At 45.2% G+C, this 22,382-nt stretch overlaps 1 protein-coding gene across 1 annotated transcript; it reads left to right on the plus strand.

Annotated features, from left to right (window-relative positions):
• On the plus strand, positions 14,807-21,270 carry DRD2 (dopamine receptor D2). Its single transcript, XM_021376333.1, has 7 exons — positions 14,807-15,088; positions 17,190-17,299; positions 17,371-17,507; positions 17,661-17,851; positions 18,068-18,154; positions 18,811-19,129; positions 19,656-21,270. Exons 1-7 carry the CDS (start codon positions 14,807-14,809, stop codon positions 19,847-19,849), a joined length of 1,320 nt encoding a protein of 439 aa, XP_021232008.1. The 3' UTR covers positions 19,850-21,270.

Here is a 22,382-nt window from a genome sequence, read left to right on the forward strand (position 1 = left end):
AGATGCACGTAGAGATGCTAAGAAACTAGGCTTGGTTTTATAAGTTTAATGCTCAGTGTTGCTCTCACATGCACAGAATGGAAATAAAGTGACAGGGGAAACTGTAGGAGGAGGATGTGTAGATAGAGTATAATGTAGTACATTCCATTTCCCCAAAGAATAAGATTGTTCAGTCAAACTGCTTTAGGGAAAACACTATTTTTTCTCTCATGACACTGTTGTCGTTTTTTTTTTTTTTTTAATTTTTACATAAAGCAAAGCAAAGCTCACGTACCTTATAACTTATTTCCCAGTACCAGTTGTGGTGATGTGCTATCGTTCCCAGTGAAGGACATCAGATCGGTTTCTATCACCCTTCCCAGAATAAGCCCTGGAAGGCAAGCTTTCAGAAATCCTGCAAGGTTTATAATAACCTTTGTGGCATGAAGGAAGTCTGAATTATTCCCGTTTCTACCTTAATATTTTCCTATTGTCCTTCAGCTGTGAGTTTCATCTGGCTTTTTGAAACCAGGGGAAACCAGGGAGTCAGGGCAGGGAGGCAGACAAGAGAGTTGTGTTGGGTCCGGTTCAGCACTGGAGTATTTTTGTTCAAAGCTGTTGACTGTAGGTGGTTTCTACACAGATCACACATCCTCACAATAATTGTCAGATCCCTCTCAGCCTGACTTACCGACATGCAAAGCATGAAGCCATAGAGTTAACAGCATGTGGAGCATGAATCACCGTTCAACAAGTAGAATTTAAAGTCAAAAAGAAAAAAAAATCATTGTTTTATAAGTAACCAGCCACAAAATTATAATATAACTGTTCACATAGATTGCACACACAGTTCACTGCAAAATAGAATTGGTTATATTTCTTACATGTTCAGTGTCTCATTCAGTTGTTCCTCTTTAACCACAGAATAGTCTTAAGAATTCATAATCATATCACAGAATCATAGAATCCTGTGGTTATGTTTTTGAAATTACATGAAAGTCACTTGCTTGTAGTAATCTAGGAAAAGTCTATTGGCAATACTGCTAACTGCATCAAAGCTGTGTGAAGTACACTACCGAAGAAGTGGAAATAGCACTGTCTGTAATTTCTGTGTATTTTTTCTCTATTTGCCGTTTTCACTCTCCAGAAATCCTGCTACTTCAGAATCTATTCCTCATGTCCCATTCTTCTGAGCAGAGCTGTAAAAGCGCTTTCTATTGATCTATGTACCATGTTATCTTCTGCTTACATAGGCAGGGAATGTATGCCAGGCAAATCTGATGGAGAGAGAAAGAAAAAGAGAAAGGCAGACTTCAGATCTTCCATCTATCTGAAATCATAAAATCGGGAGAAATGACTGTGTATCAGTGGAATTACATAGATGTGAGTTTGGATCCTGCCTTTTCCCTTAACGTTTCTAAAGGTAACTATAGAGCCACAATTATCTGATATAAATTAAGTGCATTGCTTTATCTGAAGTGTCACAGCATCGATAAAGCAAAATTGCAGGTTTCAGGCTTCAGAGGGAGGCACGTGAACTTCTGGGAGCCAGGTGAGGCTGGGCTGATGGTATAGGTTAAGTTGTAGCAAACGTGGTCTGCATCCAGAAGCAAAGCACTTCCTTTTTCCTTTGCATTTTCCTTCTGCGCCACTTTCACATTGCTGAAAGGCTTGGTCATGATTTCGGTTAGATAAGAGGTCACATGTTGTCCTGCATTGCCATCTGGACAGCCCCATATCGCCATGCAGCCCGCTGACCTGAGCGAGTTACACCCATGTGAATTCGCGGAGCAACAGTGATGTGGATATGCGTGCACTTCTCATGAGGGAATCACAGCTTGACATCCACTCTCTCTGCATGCACTGCATGCATGCAAGGCAGCAAGCACAAAGATTGCACTTCAATCCTTCCCAGCTTTGCTGAAGTGTAAGGCACCTGCCTGGGAGAAATACTCAGCACTTCCCTTAATGGCGCTTCATGGCGGTTTCAATGTATTCCTCCCCATATGCTCTCGGGGCTGCACAGTCAGGCTATTACTGCCCTTAGCAAAGGCTCAGGACACTGGTCAATGGACTGTACAAGCTACAAACTTGCTGTTAAATGCAACTGGAAGAGAACAGGCTGCATTTTGCAATCAGGTTGAAAGTGCTGAGCAATGACACCGACAGCGAGGACCTGTGACTTCAGTGAACAGAAAGGCCCAGCACAGAAAGTATGATTCCCTGTGTGTTCCTCTTCTAAAATTTCACCTTAGCATTAAAACACACAAAAAAACTTCCACCTCCCCAAACCCATCCTGTGCTTGTCTAAACACTGGAATTTAGTTTTGCATTTTAAGAGCTTATAATGCTGATACTTCGATGCGTTTCAAAAGGACACAGTAAAACCTCTCAGGAAGCATAATTACCCTGGATGCCCCTACGTTCATTTCTGGATTAAAAAAAAATAATGATGAGGGAATGCCATATTTTACAATCTGAATAGATCCGCTCAGTCCTATGGGGCAGCTGAGTCTGCTCTACGTAACAGCCAAACTGCACTGTAGCTCTAAGAACCCTCAGGCCCAATATGAACCGCCTCACCTGTGGGTATCCAATGTGTTGTATGGAATTTTCTTCTGAAGCTACCGGTGAAACTGCAGGGAGTATTGGGATAGGAAAAAAAAATCAAGCTTCCTCCAGAAGAAAGTAGGGTTTCGTGTTGCTGTTTCAACTGCATGACAGAAGCAGTGGAATGAACGCCTAAGTCCCTCTCTGTTTCTACAAAGCATTTACTTGTTTGTCTTTAACCCCTTTTGCCAGATTTGCCCTTTTTCTCGTGCACTTCTCTGTGTAAGTCACAACATTTTTGACAAACAGCATGTATGAATTCTCTAATACAACAAGGAACTTTAGAAAGAATACTTATCTTCAAGTGCACAAGCGTCTGCAGCTCTTCGGATATGAATAAGAAGGATTTGGCTCATGAACCTCGCAGTCATCTCATAGCAACTCTTCTTCAGTTTCACCCTGTGTGCAGAAATTTCTTCTGAACACTCAGGAAATCTGGAAAGGAGCTTTCTCCCACGGACATAGCCGACATTTCAAGGCTCAGAGATACAGGATGGGAAGCATGTCCACATAACATGTAATTTAGCAGTGAAGTTTCTTGCCACAGGATGTCTGGATGCTAAACATTCCTAAACATTTCTTACCCAGGTTTAAGGGGAGACTATTGCTTATCTAGGTTAGGCAGTTTCAAGTACAAGGGAAATACGTTCTCCATGGGGTATGAATGTTCAGGAAGGACACTAGCTCAGTGAATGCCTGCAATACAAACCCTTGTATGATGAGAGACAGCTTGCAGAAATATCACATACACTGCTCTGTTCTCATGCTCCTGCCCAGGCAATAGGTTTCAGTTTCTGCTGGAGGAGTGGCGATGGACCTGAGGAAATCTGTCCGACTCCTCAAGGTTATTCTTATAAGGCTACAGGAAAAAATACAGTAGGCCACATCTTAAAGCATAATGAGGTTTGGAACCCAGGGGGAAAGATTTGCAAAGATTTGTTTGGGATCAAATGTTTCAGCATTTCAAAGAGGAAAACGTGCAGTACCTACATTTGTTTGGATAACTCTTCAGGAGCACACAACCGAGACCGATTAATTTGCAGCAGAGTGTTGCTAACTAGATTCTTTGGGAAGGGGGAGGCAATTGTTTAAGTCCTGTCAGATGCATCATTCCTTGTGCTGTTACAAAACCAACCTATATTCAATCTAAAATGGTTGCTAATAAGTATTAACTCCCCTTCCAATTGTTCCGCTTCAATCATGTTTTCTCTTGCTGTCCTTCATCTGGATATTTTTAGCATTATAATTTTTTAAAAGATGTGACTCTGTGTTCAACTGCTTCTTTGCTGTACATCCCTTCCAATTATCTTGGTGGGTATTTTTCTCTCAGCCCCCTGGAAAGGGTTTATTTCTGGTTTACTCTTCCCTGTTGGTTTCCATGTGGTTATGTGGGAGGCTGCACATTCTTTATCAAAGCAGAGAGCCATGATTAGTCCATTCAGAAAATGTAAATGCAGCCTTATGTGTTCTGTAGCATTGGAGAAAGAGGGATAGACAAAGGAGCAATAAAGGCAGTCAATAACAGAACGCAGTGCCGAGCCCTGTCGGTAGGCCTGGATGATCAGAGTGACGTCCACACGTCACATTTCTAATGGAGCTGAATAGACACACCGAACGTGTGTACTGCTGTCTGGGGAAGGCTAATCAGAGTGCAGTCCAGTCCTGCTGAACTAAGTGAAATCCACGGTGGCTGTGCAGCCCTTGCAGTTATCATTCAGTTTGATTTTTATCTTCCTTTCTGTGCGTGTTCCATTATTTATCCCAAATTTTGGAATCTGTAGCCTCAGCTGTTTCTGTCTGAGAGTTGAAAACACACTTATTAGTTGATAAATACATGTATCTGATTTTACTCACTTTCCAGGTTGCCAACCGCTAGCACTGTGGATGCATCAGCAAAATCAACACTATTGAGAACGCACTGCGCAATTTGCAGCTTTGTAGAAAAATGAACTCTTCACTAACATCTCAGGTTTCTGAATCACATTTCCCTGCATGCTAGAAGTGAGGAAAGACATCAGAACAGTTAAATGTATTACCTAATACATTACACCCTGCAAATTACTTGTCTGATCTGAGCACTGGCCCCAAGCGCTATTTAGATTTCTCATGCAATTTGGAGTTTTAGCAAATTAAGATTCTGCTTGGCACAGGCACTCTCCTGACCTCCCTTAGCCTTCGTATCTGCATATTTCAAGCTTTCACATATTTCTGAAACAATCTGGAGAAGTGTGATTATCTGCAGGACTGCAGGATCCTGAGGTTGGAGTTCTAACCTTGTTCTGTGCTCTCTGGTGACCAGTCCAGAGAAACTAGTCCAGGCAGAGCCTTGTCTACACACTTGGAAATCCAGCATCTCCCAGCAGCAGAGAGAACAGGGTGCTCCCAACCAGATCACTGCCCTTTAACATCTACACACAGATGGAGGAGTCCCAATTTAGTTACCCATGCTTGAGAAGCTACAGTTATAAAGGTCTTATTAATTCAAAAATCATTAATAATAGGAATAAAAAGGCCATCTATATGATTAAACAACAAGAATGGCCCTGGTCCCAGTACATGAATCATTTATTATCTCTGTGGGGTTATGGATGCTTTAAAAATGTCTTTGTGATTGTACAGGAATACTTCAGCACACTATGACTGAGTGAATGCGTAAGCTCCTTATTTTCACTTTCTTAATGGCAATCTGATGCTAATAATTAGAGATTTTTAATTATCTGACTAATGGGAGAATCAAAAACTCAACATTCAGATCTCCGTGGTAGCCAGGATTTCTGCATGTTGCTACTGTTGGTTTGCCTTGGGTTGTACAGCATGAATGTCATGTTGATCGTGATCCATGAGTGCACGTTACAGACCCTCTCCAGTGTAAATAAGTAACAGGAGATTATTAAAGTTATTATTCCTTTCAGTATCCAAAGAGGCTGTAAGAAAGAAGGGGACAGACTCTTTAGTGGGGTCTGTTGTGATAGGACGAGGGGAAACGGCTTCAAACTAAAAGAGAGGAGATTCAGACTGGAGATAAGGAAGAAGGTTTGGCACTAAGGGCGGTGAGGCACTGGCACAGGTTGCCCAGAGAGGCGGTGGTGCCCCGTCCCTGCAGACAGCCAAGGTCAGGCTGGACGGGGCTGTGAGCACTGATGGAGCTGTGGGTGTCCCTGTGCACTGCAGGGAGTGGCACCAGGCGGCTTTGGAGTCTCCCTTCCAACTCAATTCTCTGATTCTTCGAAAGCATTACAGTTATCATTTTACAGTTGCACATGAAGGTAACAGCCAACCTTTGGGCTTCACTTGGAGGTTCCACTCTAGAAAACAAAAAGATGAAAAGAGCAGTCTGTTCTTCTCTGTCAAACAGCAGTAAAGAAAGCTTTGGGATTTCCCAGGACAGCACTGGTGTAACTGCTGCCCCCAAACACAACATTGGTTCTGCAGATGTGCAAGAGCTCAGGCTTGCCAAAAACTTCACGGCCAAAGCTATTTCCATGGGAATTTGAACTGAATCAGCATTTTGCAGAAAGTGGCTGCTTTTCCCACAAGTTTTCTTGCTTTCTTTTTTCCCCATTACCAACTCAATAATTTCTCTTCACTAACTCAGCTTCTTTAGCTGCAAAAGTTCTGGGTTCAGGGCTTCTGACAGAGGTGAGTGCTCCTGGAAGAGGGATTTTGCCATTCCCTGTTCCACATCACCAGTAAAGATAAAATATTCTCTAAATATCCTTTCTAGAATAGGAGCATATGTATTTCTTCTGAAAGGTGCTTTACTAATAAAAAGAGAGCTCCACGCGATAACAATGTGCAATTATTCGTTATGTAGGAGGATGTTTGCCTACATATGATGTGTATTGCTTTGCAATTTCCTTTCCAAGTGTTATTTTTATTTATCTGTAGGTTTGTTGTTTTTTTTTTTCCTTAGTGAGAAAGAAGAATCAATTAGGAAATTACAGCAGTGACAGAAAACGATGAAAAGAAATAATGACAATAAAGTTAAAATCCCTCCGGTCTTCATGTTGCAATTTGGTTAACTGCTGAATTTCTGATTCGGAAGGCTCAGATCACAGAACCTCAGTATGAGATGGTTTATAGGAACAAGGAATAAGAAAATAAAAAGAACATTCAGAGGAAATACTGAAGTAAAGCAATGACTAAATATGTGCGGGAGATAGCTCAGTGATGAGTTGTTTATCTCAGCACTCCACCCTAAAAGCATTGCTCTGAAGACATCCCCAGAGCATGCGGTGTGACAGCACCTTGATCACTAAGAATGCATCTGATTTCTGAGTGATGAAGTCAAGTCATACGTTCCTTCCCCTCCAACTCACCCCATGCCTGAGTTTGGAACAAAATCATAGGTCTGGTGCTTGGACTTCGCTGCACTTTTGCAAAACTCAACAAGGAGGGCACAGATGGCACCAGCACTGAGTGGCCATGGAGGTGGGCCAGCTTACATGGGCAAGGGATGTCACATTCACATGTTCCTCACTCCTTCCACTCTTCTGGTTTCTGTTTACTGGAACAATATTTAACGCTGAGAGGGAATTCAGTGTTATTTCAGTACTGTAACACATTGGTTTGCAGAGAATAAGGCACAGGTCTGGTGGTAAACAGCAAATAAAACCTTTGAACCTCATTGCAAATTATTTCTTCAAAATGGGATGAGAAGGCTGAGCTCCGATGGAGAATGAAGGGAACTTTGCAGGATGAGCATGTAAGAGAGCATGCTCCTTTTTGTAACATTACAACACATTGGTTTTAGGAAGGTGAGTGCCTAGCAGAGGCTTTCCTTGCACTCCTCTGCTTGTTTCACCCTCAGCAGACAGGGTGCATTTGTTCAGATCATGCATGCCTTTCTTTTGGTTGCCTCTGCCCTTTACATTGCTGATGAATAAAACTGTCACTGGAGGTAGCGCTGGATCTGGCCCTACTTTAACTTCCACAATTATTTGTACCAAGCACTCCATAATTAAAAACATTAGTGACTCCTAGCAGCGTTTCATTGGAAAGAGGACCTGCTCCTTCTGTATAGGGTGGAAATATTCATGACTATCCAGAGCCCCGTTAATGACTTTCTGGATTAAATGGATATGCAAACGATATGGAATTTGTAACTAGACAGGTCCAGATTACTGTGCTCATGCATTGGCCATACATCTGTGTGCTCACTTGGAAACCAAGCGTGCCCTGCACCATGGAGCCAAAGTGGCTGCTTTCCCACGGCTCATGCCATCCACTTGAGCTGGGAGATGGTTTCTCTCTTCTTCCCATCCTGAAACACTGGCAGGACAGAGGCAGTCTCCCCTCACCACCTCTGCAGGGCTCAGCGTGGGGCTGAGAGCACAGGGTTCCTGCAGCTCTGGGACAAAGGAGAGGGGCAGGATGAGTCAGGCAGGGGCACCACGGACGTCTCCCGGGGCTGTCTGATCGCGTGTGACACTCCTTGTCATACTGCATCTCCCATCAGCTCAGGCAAAGAGCTGGGGGAGAGATGCCCGGCTCCTTCTGCACCGCTTCCCTGCAGTGCGTGAACAGGGGGGGTTGTCCTCAGCTGCCCCGGGGGGAGAGGGGTGACAGTGAGGTGTCACTGCAGCGTTGTCATGGGGGACACGGCTGCAAATTCCCTCCCAGCCTCTGCAATGTGAAGGCCACCAGGGGGAGGGGCTGGGGTTCATTGCTGGTGGCTCCCTGCACGCTGACTCTCTGTAAAGCTTTTGGTTTGGTTGGTGGGTTGGTTTTGTTTGTTCGATTTGTAAATCAGCACCCTGGTACTCTCAGACAGGTTTGGTCTCTATATTGCATATGGCTGTTACTTACGTATCTCGAGACCCAAATACACATGCTATTTCTGCTACCCAAGCTAAGGGCCAAATCCATCTGAAATAATGTCAAAACCCCCATTGGGAAGAAAGCCATGCCTACCGGCAATAGTTCTTCCAAGAATTCACACCTCTGTATCACAAGCAACAGCTGAAAGGATCTGCTGTGTAGTGAATCTGTGCACATGGGCTGAATAATTGAGTTAGGAGGGGGACACAAGAATGCAGCAGCATGACAGCTGAACATGTATTGCTGGTATAAGAGATAAAGAACTGCTGTGCATATTTTGAAGACACTGAGGAAGGCTGGATGGGGACGTTCAGACAAACACTTGCCACAGTGCAGAGCAGGAATGACATGATCTCTCCAAGTCCTTGCCAGCACTGTGGCCACAATTGCTGCTTCACAGAACCTGGTTCCTTGATGGCTGAGTGCCCACACTTTGGGAGGAGATGGCAAGGATACATCCCAGACTCGATACGTGTCCTTGCACTTACATTTTGCTTGCAAAGCTGACAAAGGTGGGTGTTGGAAGTCAGGAGTTAGGCAGAACAGTGAAGCTGATTTGGGTCAGGGATTAAATGATTAAAGATCATTAGGATTTGAAATTTGAGCAGTGCTGGCTGATCTGTACAGGGGAATACATGGAGCCTCCCTGCCCCCCTATGGGCTGCAGCCGCCTCTGGTTCCCACTCACCACGAAGCACAGAGCATCTGTTAAAAGGGACTTTGTGGAAAATAAAAGTCATGCACGGCTCAGGGCAAACCCCACCAAACCTGGGGCACAGAGGGCGAAGTGAGAAGGGGAAGAGGGAAAAAGGGCTTCTCTGCTTTCCTTTGGAATTTGCTTCTTTTGGCAAACATTTTTGCAAACAAGCTTAGCAATAGGAGTGGCAGTGAAAAGAGCAGCTGCTAAATGAATGTTAGATGGCATAAGTGGAAGGCAAATATTTGATATCTTCAATGTGAATTATTATTATTTACTTTTAATAAAGTATGGCTGAGGGCCTCAGTGCTGAGATGTCCTTGTGTTAGGTGCTGCATCAAAGCTGAAAGCCCGACTGGAGGGAAGCATTGTTTATTCAACTGAGGAATTAACACAATCTATTTCTGCAATCAAATTAAGTTATACTCCTCAAATACCAAGCAGCAAAACGTAGGGGGAACATTAATCAGACCAAACCAAAGCATTTTTTAAATCCTTCAACCTTATCCTTAATCCTCAATCCTTAGTATTTTAACCAATACTAAAAAGTAAATCATAGCCTCATAGAACGGCTCAGGTTGGAGGGGACCTCAGAGCCCACCCAGTGCCACCCCCCAGCCATGGGCAGGGCTGCCCCACACCAGCTCAGGCTGCCCAGGGCCCCATCCCACCTGGCCTTGAGTGCCTGCAGGGATGGGGACCCACAGCTCTCTGGGCAGCCTGAATAAATATTTTGCTCAAATTTCAACCACTTCTATAGATAACTGCTGGGGATGGGAGGGAAGAGATGCAACATTTTCATTTCCTGAGAAATAATACAATTAGCTCTACCAGTGATTAAAAGTTATTTGCAGACATTGGTGGATGATCTCAAATACAGAACAAAATCTGAAAGGAGATGGATTAGCAGCATCATAAGGCTGGGGAGCTATTAGATTAGTCAGAGGCTCTAGTCAGAGAGACCTAGCATTAGTTTACATATTAAAGAATCAGGGAAAATGATCATTTGAACAAAACAGGATATTAGATCTACAGCAATGCAATAGTTAATAAGAACGGATGTCTTTCAAGTCAGAAGACCTGCCTCTGACAGCAGCCATCTCCATGTAAGAACATAGGAATGAAGCCATGTACGATGCTGACCCTAAGAATTCAGCCTTCACTGTGGCCATTACAGATTTCATTAGAACCTGCAGTGCAAAATACGGTTATTTCCACAATTTGCTTTTATGTGCGCCCGACAGAAGAAGGGTCTTTGATTTTAAGAAAGAAATTCCCCACCCTTAAACACTGAAAAAAAGAAAGAAGGGGACAGACTCTTCAGTGGGGTCCGTTGTGATAGGACGAGGGGAAACGGCTTCAAACTAAAAGAGGGGAGATTCAGACTGGAGATAAGGAAGAAGGTTTGGCACTAAGGGCGGTGAGGCACTGGCACAGGTTGCCCAGAGAGGCGGTGGTGCCCCGTCCCTGCAGACAGCCAAGGTCAGGCTGGACGGGGCTGTGAGCACTGATGGAGCTGTGGGTGTCCCTGTGCACTGCAGGGAGTGGTACCAGATGGCCTCTGAGGGTCTCTCTCAACTCAAACCATTCTATGAGTCTGTCATTCTATGATTTACCTGGGAGTCCAGGTCTGAGAGCATGCACAGTCAGAAGCAATGTGAAAAACAGTCCTTGTCTGCCCATCCTTTCCACCAGGCTGAGCACTGTTCAAGTGGGCTGTGTTTGGAGCAGCTCCAGCTAGCAAAATTCTTAATCTGCCAAATGCTGAACGTGGTACAGCCTGCCCTGTACCCACATCTTCTCCAGGAGTGGAAGGAACCAATGGCTCTGCACCAGCAGCCTGCCAGGCAGGAGCCAGAGCTCCCTTCTCGTTACATGGGTAAAGACAATGATGATGGTTTCTAGAAGGAGATTATTGCTGGAGGAAGCTATTTATACATCCTTCCAGTTTGGAAGGAAAACCACTGATGTGCGGCTTAAAGTGGCCTCCTGCCTTCAGGCTGCTGTGCACCTGCTGATCCTCCTCTGAGCAGGGCTGGCAGCTCTAAGGGCTGCTGGAGTGGAGGGGGCCAATGCTGTGAGCTTGGAAACCTGATCAGGATGGGAATAGTGCTTGGGGTTCCTCAACCCTGGGGAGACGAGCTGGGGCCGGTGTGATTCTCCATCCTGAGCTGCTGTTGGGTCAATGGCTCAGACACGGGGTTAGTGCAGGGCTCTGAGCTGTGCTGAGGAGCAAAACTCTGTGCACAGAAAATGTCATGTTTTGAATAACAGAGGACTTGAAGACCCCTAGAGACCTCCACCTAAATGAGACTCCTAGAGAAAGGGAGAGGAGGAAATTTTTCTGCAGGCTTTTGTAAGGAGCTGATAGGGAGAACTGTTACATCGGATACATATGAAGGCTGTGCAATGCTGAAGTTAGAATTCAGTTCCAAAAAAACCCAAATCTCTGTCTCTAATCTCTATATCTAGAGGTACAGAAGTATCAAAGCCTGCTGCTAGCATAATCTTATTGCTAGAGAGAGAACCACTAAGAAATGCAATGAGAGAACACCTAGAGAAGGGCATGGAGTTGTGAGGGGCCTGGAGCACAAGTGTGATGGGGAGCAGCTGAGGGAGCTGGGATTGTTCAGTCTGGAGAAGCGGAGCTCAGGGGAGACCTTATGGTTCTCTACAACTCCCTGAAAGAAGGTTGTGGCAAGGTGGGGGTCAGCCTCTGCTTCCAGGTAACAGTGACAGGATGAAAGGGAATGGCAACAAAGTGCACCAGGGGAGGTTCAGGTTGGATATCAGAAAAACTTATCCAAAATAGCAGTCACTGGCACAGGCTGCCCAGGGAGTTGGTGGAGTCACCCTCCCTGGAGGTGTTCAAGAACCGTGAAGATGTAGCAGTGAGGGACATGGTCAGTGGGCAGTATTGGATGGTTGGAACAGATGATCTTAGAGGTCTTTTCCAACCTTAATGATTCTAAGATGAGTAAATTCAAGAGATTTTTCATCAGCATGAGCAGCAGCAGCAGCAGGTACTATGGTTCCCAACCAAGTCCAAATTCACAATATTTTCCTAATTCCTGACCTTGCCTCCTCCTCAGTGCCTGCAGACCCCCAGCCCTGCAGCTCCCCGCTCCCTGCCTGCTGCCTTCCTTGCTCTCCGGGCTGGGAATTCACCATGCATAGCAGCTCAGGGCTCACGTCCAAGGAACAACCCAACTGCTCCAGGCTCTGCTTCCCCTCACAGAGCTCCTGGACAGGGAAACAAAGCATCTCCTCCTCCTTTTCCCCACAGCACAACGCCATCTCCCTTAATTGTGGTGCCTGCATTGCATTCTCAGTGGAGCCCAGTAAACAGCATCAGGAGACATCTGCAGGACAGAGAGGCTGTCAGTTTGACAGCTTTCCTGTGGCCCATTGATTCCACACCTTCTGAAGAAAATGACAATATTCAGGAAGGCACTGTAGTGTACAAACATCACTTAGACATTGATTTCTGGGAAGCAGAAATGCCTTTGGAGCAAATCTGTCTCTGAACACCTTTCCCACGCAGCCCCAGGCTGGGCTGGAGCTGCACACTGTGGGGAGGAATCAGGTCTGGCATCGGACGCAGGGCTGCAACCTTGCTGCTCCGTCCTGCCCTTGACCGCTCAGCAAATCCGCAGCTGGATTAGCTCAGGCGCGCTAACAATCCGTGTGGGCTCCCAGCTGGAATTAAGGTGGCTTTACCACAGTTAATTCACGATGGAATTTGTTCTGTTTCAGGGCACTGCCCACACCTGCGTCCCACAGCCCTGCACGAGCAGCCCTGGCTCCGTGCTGCCCTGGCAGCAGTGTGCAGAGCTCCAACCCCATTCCCACAGGGCAGCAGGTGCCTGTCCTCCCTCTCCTCTGCATTTACGATCCCATCCCCCAGCCTCCACCCATGCAGCTGCTTGGATAAACGCACTGAAAACCCCTTTTCAGGTCAATTTTCTGAGTGTGGCTCTGTCCCCTGCTGAGAAACCATCAGCAGTGAAGGACCACGAAGCACCGTCCTGTTCTGGGCAGCACCAAGAGGAGTTTCCCGGTTGCACAAGGACACTGACCTTCCTCCCTTTCTTCTTGTGAAATAATACCAGACCTTCTTGACTCTCTCCTGAAATGAAAATGCAGGAGAAGGATGGCGATGCAGTTGGTTTTCCAACCAAAAGCAGCTTTATGCTTTTCCCCCTTTTTTTCCACCAGACTAAAAGCTGAAACAGACTGAAGCCATTACATTGAGTTACAAGAAGCACAAGGTCGCTTATTACTCTGCTCTGAAAAATAACCTTGCTGTTCATCAAGATGATGTGACTGTGGCTTGCACAAAATGGTCTCAGGAACACCCATGCAAGACGTGATGAACACAACAGTGCTGCAGTTCTAACGCGGGATGTCCTGTGCCTTTCAGACAGGAACATGATCTGGTGTGGGAAGGGCACTGGGAGAAGGGAACTGAGCTGACCTTGAGCTGTTCTGCTTCCCAAACCAGAACTGAGCCTTTACCAAACATCCCTGGGACCAAATACCCTTCCATGTCCATTCTTTTTCTGGGTTCTGGAATGAATCTGACCCATGGCTTTGTAATTTTGTGCAGTTACCAAGTTGGAAATGAACTGCAGTCAGAACTTGGGAGCTGGAATAGCCAAGGGGCTGATCCTGCACGTACCAACTCATTCAACTCCTTTTATACTTTCCAGATACTTTTTTATGTTCCTGCTTTTTTTTCCCCATCCTGCATTATATGCATGTTTCTGCCTTCTGTAGATAGCTTTGCATTATCAAAGGGCAACGGGAGAAAAGAAGAAATTGTCGCTGCATTTAGCATTGATTTTTCCCCCTTCACTCTGAGTCACATAAGCTAACATTTAATTAATTTCTGACACTTTGACAGTTTTTAAGAAGACATTTGTAGAGCTATCAAGTGCCGCTGATAGCACTGTCAGACAGACACTTTTTGAATTATCAGCTATTAAGGACCCATATGCAACAAATTTCCAGGGTTTATTATACAAATTGTTCTTTGAATGAAAAAAGCGCACAAAAGCTCAGTGAAACATAAAGAAACCATTGTTCCCAAGTGAATTTGATATTTGCAAATGTTTTGCTATTTTGATCACTTACATGGTTTTATAAATCTAATTCGCTTTGTCTTTTAGTGAGAAAATTAAATGGCCTTTCTTAGGGTCTCTTGAGAACATAGCCAGACTTTCAAATCACAGTGGTCTTCACGGAGGTGCAGCTTGGCAAATATGAAATGAGTGATCTTAGGAAGCACTGAGAAGTGAAACAAGGTCCGTTTCAAACCTGAAACCCCCAAACCAACAGCCAAAACCTCCAGCTGCTTTTAAACAGCTCTTACCTTTATTCTTTGACTACAGCCTCTGATGTGCCACCTTTTCTTTATGTAATGACTGCAACTGATAGCCCAGACTGCAGAAATCTGGGGGGATGAACCCCAACTGGAAACAAACTTCCCAAATCCCTGCCCAGGTACCCGACCATCAGCTCAAGCTGTACTCTGGATGTTCGTAGCACTCCCAGTCGGCAGCCATCTGCACATGGGAATTCAAGAGCAAGGCCACACACGCACAAACATTTTGGTTTTATTTTACATGTCAATAGTTGACTGTTTTTCCAACCCCTTCTTTGTGCAGGGTGGAGCTGGGACCTGGCAAGTTCGCCTTCATGGATCCCCTAAACCTCTCCTGGTACAACAGTGACACTGGGGACAGGAACTGGAGCAAACCGCTCAACGAGACCACTGCAGACCAGAAGCCTCAGTATAACTACTATGCCGTGCTGCTCACCCTCCTCATCTTCGTCATTGTGTTTGGCAACGTGCTGGTCTGCATGGCTGTGTCCAGGGAGAAAGCCCTGCAGACCACCACCAATTACCTGATCGTCAGCCTGGCGGTGGCGGATCTCCTGGTGGCCACTCTGGTCATGCCCTGGGTGGTCTACCTGGAGGTAGGTGGCCCAGCTTTTCTTCCCAGCACTCAGTGGTTGTGGTAAAGGTGTATAAAGGGGGAAGGTTTAGCAGCTTGGACATCAGCTATTTCAAGATCTCCTGATTTTCCCCAGAGGTGTTATTAGGAAGAATTTCTTCTCAGAAAGAGCACTCAGGCATTGGAGCAGGCTGCCCAGGGAAGTGGAGGTGTTTGAGGAAAGGGTGCATGTAGTACTGAGGGACGTGGTTAGTGGGCAGGATTGGCGGTAGGTTGGACTAGATGATATTAGAGGTCTTTTCCAACCTTAATAATTCTATGACTCCATGTTTTAAATTTCCTGATAGTCGAGTTTTTCAGTAAACAGACATGATAGCAGATGACAGGCTCACTTGAAAATACACTATTGTTCAGAAGGCTGAATTACCACCCAATTGCATTGAAAATCTGGCCTATAAACCCAGAGATCAAGAGTAAGAGATCCCAAGTTTGTTTTCAAGATTACACTGACAAAGTGTACACTCCCAAGCGCAAGAATGATCCTGCAACATCATCATGGGTGTCACATTAAAACTGCACCGAGCAGTAATCAAAAACCTACTCCTGAAGGACTGCAGTAGTAAGAAGAGCAAGCAGTTGTAGAAGTAGGTTGTAAATCCAGAGCTTTTATGTCACAATATATAAGAGAAACAGACTCACAAGTGAGCTACTTGTCACATTACTGCCGTTAGCATGTCGCTTCGGTACAAAAGAGCTCTATGCTTCTGCAGTACAGAGCCATGCTTGAGTGGCACATTGTTTTACGAAAGCCAAATGCTCCCAAAATACTGTTTACCCGGCAGCAAAGGACTCTTGCAACAGTAAACAGCACAAAAGAAAGAAATACGCCTCTAGAGGAAAGAGTGGAGCAGCAAAACGTGCTTCCCCCTGTCCTTGGCTGGGATGGCCGCGTTCCTCAAGCAGCCAGGAGCTGCGATGCTGGTGACCGACAGAGAAAGCATACGGCTGAACTACACTGAATTTGCAATTCATTTTCAGGCATTTCATTAGGAGAGGAAATGATTAAACAGAGGCAAGCAGTGGAAGAAGCCATAATCAATCAGCTCGTTAAGTATTAATGCAAAGCAAAACAAACCCACCGATGTGACATGGGCTGTCGAGAAGCCACAATACTAATTATCACTCCAGTTAATTATTGTTTGTGTGGCACTTTAAAAATGTAAAGCATTGTACATGTGCTAAAGCATATTAACATGACCACAGGCTGGTTGTGACTGTAGCTAATGCCTCTGGGATTAGTTACACTCATCTATTGTATTTCTGTCTGACAACAGCGCTCATGCTGCGAGGAGCTCTGACTCTCTTTGGGCCAGCTATGGGGATCACAGCATTTTCCATACACTCAAACCCATGAGTTCGGGAACGTGATTTGGCACAGCCTGATATCTGGCTGGAAACCTTTGCCTCTGGGCAAACTCTAGTCGAAGTTACTGATGTGACTTTATCTCTTAAGAGATTTTTTAATCACTGAGTATTCATCTGTCACTCAAGCTTCAATGCAGTCATTCTTCCTTTCTTCTTCATGCTGCCTATGGTTATGTATATCAGAGCAGAAATAACCAAAGAATAGTTATCTTATTCATTCTATTTTCAAATGCAGTAGGACTCTATTTTTATTAGAGGGAAATATACATTTTCCATCACATGCCAAATACAGTAGTCCTAATAATTGCTACTAAACTTAATTTTCAAAGTTCAGTTTCAACAGCAAAATACAAGAAAAGAAGAAGTCTACCAGTAGCTAGAAGCATTATCTCTCAGTCTTTGTCTTTATCACAACAAGTAACCTGTCAAAAGATTTTCACTCTGAACTAAATTCATTTCGTTCACTAAAATTAATGCACATTAAATTTCTTCTCCGGTTTTATAAACAAAGACACAAAAGGAAGGATCCTGCTTCCCTGTTACTGACCTTTGCTAGGTGTAATTAAATTTAAAGCATGCCTAATGAAAGCTATAAATACAATTAGGGTTGCTTGGGATGTAAAGTCGTTGCCTGTCCTGTCAGACCCCTCCATAGCACTCCTTGGGGATTTCCTGCACTGGCTGCGTTCTCTCTGCAGGTGGTTGGGGAGTGGAGGTTCAGTCGGATCCACTGTGATATCTTTGTCACCCTCGATGTCATGATGTGCACCGCCAGTATCCTCAACCTCTGTGCCATCAGCATTGACAGGTGAGGGCTCTGTGGTGACGAACCCACAGCAGCACTTGCAGAATAACACAGGTCTGTGCCCTCCCGTGCAGGTACACAGCCGTAGCGATGCCAATGCTGTACAACACCCGCTACAGCTCCAAGCGCCGGGTCACCGTCATGATCGCTGTGGTCTGGGTGCTCTCGTTTGCCATCTCCTGCCCAATCCTGTTTGGACTCAACAAGGCAGGTGAGTTGTGCCACCTGCAGCTGGCTGCTGGCACCTACCTGGCTTTGTGGGGTAGAGCGTTCCCTCCGCTCTGGGTACTCTCAGACAGAGGAGGGGGATGCTGTGCTGGTCCGAGCAGCAGGGACAGCAAGCCCGAAACCTTCTGTCTTCCAGATGAGAAGGAGTGCATCATTGCCAATCCTGCCTTCGTCGTGTATTCCTCCGTTGTCTCCTTCTACGTCCCCTTCATCGTCACCCTGCTGGTGTACGTGCAGATCTACATCATGCTCCGCAAGCGCAGGAAGCGCGTCACCACCAAGCGCAGCAGCCACGTCCTGGACTCGGACACGCAGGCGCCGCTGAAGGTAAACTCTGTGGCTTCCTTCCTTCGCTGAAAAACACGAGGGACACCTGCCTCCATTACCGCCTCTCCAGAGTAGTTCTCCATCTTAGCACCCTAGTCACATCGATTAATTTCTGCTTCATGTCCTGTGCTTGTGTTTCCACGTGCCTCCCCTACCAGCAACCCTTCCTAATTACTATCTGCTTGTGTAACCTATGAGCTGGTGCTTGCCCCTTAGGACAAATGCACTCATCCAGAAGACGTGAAGCTCTGCACAGTTATTGTGAAGTCCAATGGGAGTTTCCAAGTTAATAAGCGCAAAGTGGTGAGTGTTAAAGAGAAGTGGTAGTTTTTCAGAGCGTTCAGCTTTCCCTTTTTCTCTCTTCTCAGGACTCAAAATGAATTTATGCAGTGTGGGAGAAAAATAATCTAAGAACAAAGGTTACCATTCAATCTCAAAATTTAAATATTCTTCCTGTTCCTTAGAGTGAAGCAGGGGGTTTAACACCACAGAGCTCAAAAAGCCAGGCTAAGCTCACTAAAGATCAGCTATAAAAGCCATGACATTTTAACAAGTTTTGTCTCTTTGATTTTCTTCTCCTCTCTATTATTTACTTTAAGTCTTGGACTGCATTGGCTGTGTTGGGTTTTGCTTGTTGGTTTTGTTTTTATTTACACCATGAAAACTGAAATCAAATATGTGGGGAGCGGAGACAGTGTCTCTCCCATCTCTTAACCTCCTTGTGTAGTAAAGGAGCAAGAGTAATTTCCTGCAGTTCTGTCAAACCCATCTACCCAAATGTATTCCTACATGTAAACAACTTCTAGACCTTTCTCCAAGGCTCTCCCAAAAAGGTAGGGAGGGAGAAGAGGTGTTGATTGTTCTTCAGCATCATCCAGCTTCACTCTGTAAGAAATGTTCATTGCTCCTCCCTGTATATTTACCTGTCTTTATGGTGTGGGCATTTGCTTCTCATTCAGGAGGCGGAAAGTCACATAGAGATGGAAATGGAGATGGTGTCCAGTACCAGTCCCCCTGAGAGAACCATTGCCAAGCCAGCAGCACCAAGCAACCACCAGCTGGTTGTTCCTGTCGCCTCTAACCGGTGCACCCTGGACAGCCCTGGGAAAGTAGAGAAGAATGGACATGCCAAAGAAAACCTACACACAGCCAAGGTTTTTGAGATCCAGTCCATGCCTAATGGCAAGACAAGGAGCACTCTTCTCAAGGCTATGAACAGGAGGAAAATCTCACAACAGAAGGAGAAGAAAGCCACCCAGATGCTAGCCATCGTACTTGGTGAGGGTGCACTTTGACTTCACCCTGTGTTCCTCAAGACAGATAACAGCTACTCAAGGTTAAGGTTACTCAGTCTGAATGTCTGACACAGACTTTTTCCAAGTCCCTAAAGGAACAGTTCCACCCGGTATATCCGAAATGTGGTTGTGTAAGCAGGCAGGAGGCTCCCAGTAGGAAGGCTGCATCCCTCCAGCCAGGAATGTGGCACAGGGCTGTACACTAGGCTCAGGAAGCTATCCAAATGTCCAGCGTTTGCACTGCCAAAAGACAGGGGTGAGAAAGCTCATGTGCTTTCTAATACAGCTTATAGCACAAGAGGCAGCGTAGTCCAGTAAGAAACCAGTGCCTCTGAAGGCCAAAGGTTTTGATGCAACCAGTCTTTTTACAGCAGCAAAGAATTTCTTTACCACTTAGTTACTCAGGATATAGTCAGAGGCATAGCAACAAACAGAAGGCTTACTGTTCTCCATCTCAGAAATTTTCCAGTTTTCAGCAATCAAAATCTGTCTCTTTCCTTTTCCCCCAGGTGTTTTCATCATCTGCTGGCTCCCGTTCTTCATCACTCACATCTTGAACATGCACTGCGATTGCAACATCCCCCCAGCAATGTACAGCGCCTTTACGTGGCTTGGATATGTCAACAGTGCTGTCAATCCAATTATTTACACCACCTTCAATATTGAATTTCGCAAGGCTTTCATGAAGATCCTCCACTGTTAGAAGTAAAAACATTAACCACATTTTTACGAATGAGAAAAAGAAACCAATGCCATTCACGCACACAAACAGGCAGCCATGGAGAGAGAGGTCTCCAGCTCTTGCGCTGGGCATGAGGAGCGCAGTGCTGCGGAGAGCCGTGCCCACACGCCTCCTGGCAGGGACACTGTGAGCACCTTCATGCTGAGGTTCTCCCACCCCCCCGGGGCGACCTCTGGGCTCCAGGACATCCACCCCAGGGGCACTTCTAAGAGCTACCCTCACACTGTGTTTGAAGTGGAAGCAAAAATCGAGACACGCTCGCTTGATTCTTGCCTGTGGCCATCTAACCTCGAGTGCATTAAACACAGACACTCGCAGAGCCGCGTGCAGGCAGTGATGAGTCACTGCTGCTGGCTTGCGCATGGAGACACCGATACGATTCTCACCAAAGACAAGAGCATCTATTCCGCTTTGCAATAGGAGCCAGATAGAACTTGCAGAAACTCCATACTATATCTTTGCCTTCACCTCCAGCTGACTTACCCAGTATTAAACTGCTGCAGCCCTGAGGGAAAACACACACACGCAAATTAAAGAGGTCCCCAGGTGGGTTAAGAAGGCTCTGCCACCTACAGATCCAAACCCCGCAACAAGCAATGGGCAGAATGTGGAAAGGGAGCATAAGTCTCATGCAGGACCACTACATCGATGTAAATATGAGTAAATAGGATGAATGGAACAGAAGCCCAAGCCAAAAAATAAAAGGAGAGAAATTAGTGTTACTTTGTACCACGTGGTATGCACTTGGATCAAACAAGACGCCAACCATCACTGATCGTCAGCCAGCCCAGCAGCAATCTCTACCCACCAGCATTTCATCTCCAGACTCTCTCAAGAAGTGAAAACCAGGTGAGGAGTGATAGCATGATGAATGTAGAGACATGAAGACTGTGCCAGGAGAGACTGTACACCTGGGGCCACATCCGTTTCAGATGTGAACTTGGACAAGACAAGTTAGGTCCGGTTCTTCCCACCTAACTTTAAGGCATCACAAAGCCAAGGATCACCTCAGATATGATTTGCCTATGTTTCTCAACATAGAGTGTGTAATGTAACGTTGTGCCTAATTTAAATTAACAGAAAAGGAGATAAAGACTGTGTACTTTGGAAAAAAAGCCAGAATAAAAGCCCAAGAAAGTCCCTAGCTAGGCCTGCTCTGTGTCCAGGTGGGACTCCGGATGGGTCTGGATGTTTCCAGCATCCCTTCCTCTCTGCTATGTTTCACAGTTTAAAACAAATGGAAATCCGTAACAGCATAAGGTCACCACGCTGACTCTGGCATTGCCAAATCCACTCTATACTTATCGTACTCAGTTCACAATATATTTTGTAATATCTCTGTAAATAAAATACAGTGAGATGAATAAAATGACATGGAAATAGGTCTGGCTAGAAACTGATGTAGGCTCTGGAGAGCTCGATGATGACGATAGCCATATCCAGAGGCAGGCTCCCTCAATGCAATCACCCGCTGTTTTCTAAAGATGTTAAAAAAATCCAGAGAGCAATATCATCCCCTTTTTCTCTATGCAGTTTGTGGAATATCCACACAGTTTCTGCTTTAGATCAGACAAAGACCGCTGCCAAGCAGCGCTTCTTTTATTATCTGTTTTTCCTATACTGTTAACAAAGCGTTTTCCCATGGGATGGGCTGCGCTGGGTGTATGTGTTCCAGCTGTACATCAAGGAGAGACTGTGTCAGGCAGCTGTAACGCACGCTCTCAGTTGTCTTCTGAAACCAAGGCAGGAGTCCCACCTTGATCCGAAGCTTTCCCATCTAATCCTCTGTTCCTGGAAGAAGCTGATAACCAGTGTTATTAGTATTTTGCCCATGGGCTTTTATAACATTTGAACACGGCTCTTCGAGGTCTGGTCATAGCTATAAATTTAAATTACAAATGCCTAAATGCGTAACTCAAGCGATCTCAGGCACAGGATTCAGAGTTTCAACCAGGTATGTGCACGCAGTGATGGGAATCAACTTGGACTGGTCTTAATTAAAAGATTCAAAGAATCATTGAAAGAGGAAAAAAAACATTAATAAGCTAATGCGTATTTTTCTGACATATTTGCAAAAGCAGAAATGTGCCATTGGACTCTGTGAATTGCCAGGTGAGGAGCTGAGTCAAAACAGAAAATAATATGCATGTACACAAAAACAAAACAAAACAAAAAAAAACAATTAAAGCATTTGGAAGTTGCCATAGGTGATATTTCCTCTGTACTGATGCCTGGTGTGGGCCCTGAAAATTACCCAAATATGGATAAAATCCTAACCTTGTGCCATAACTTTACCTTCTGTTCAGTGTTAACTCAGGATGGGATGAAACCACCATCTGTACTTGCTTTCTGAATCCAGCTCAACATACCCAAATTTGAGTACACCTAGTAATGAACAGCTCTTCCGAAACACCATGGGGAAAAAGAACTGCTCAGAAAGAGCCTATGTTCTTCATAAATTTGCTAATTAGGATAAATAAGAACAGGTATATTT

The sequence above is a fragment of the Numida meleagris genome, chromosome 23 (genome assembly GCF_002078875.1).
Source record: "Numida meleagris isolate 19003 breed g44 Domestic line chromosome 23, NumMel1.0, whole genome shotgun sequence".
Taxonomy (NCBI): domain Eukaryota; kingdom Metazoa; phylum Chordata; class Aves; order Galliformes; family Numididae; genus Numida; species Numida meleagris.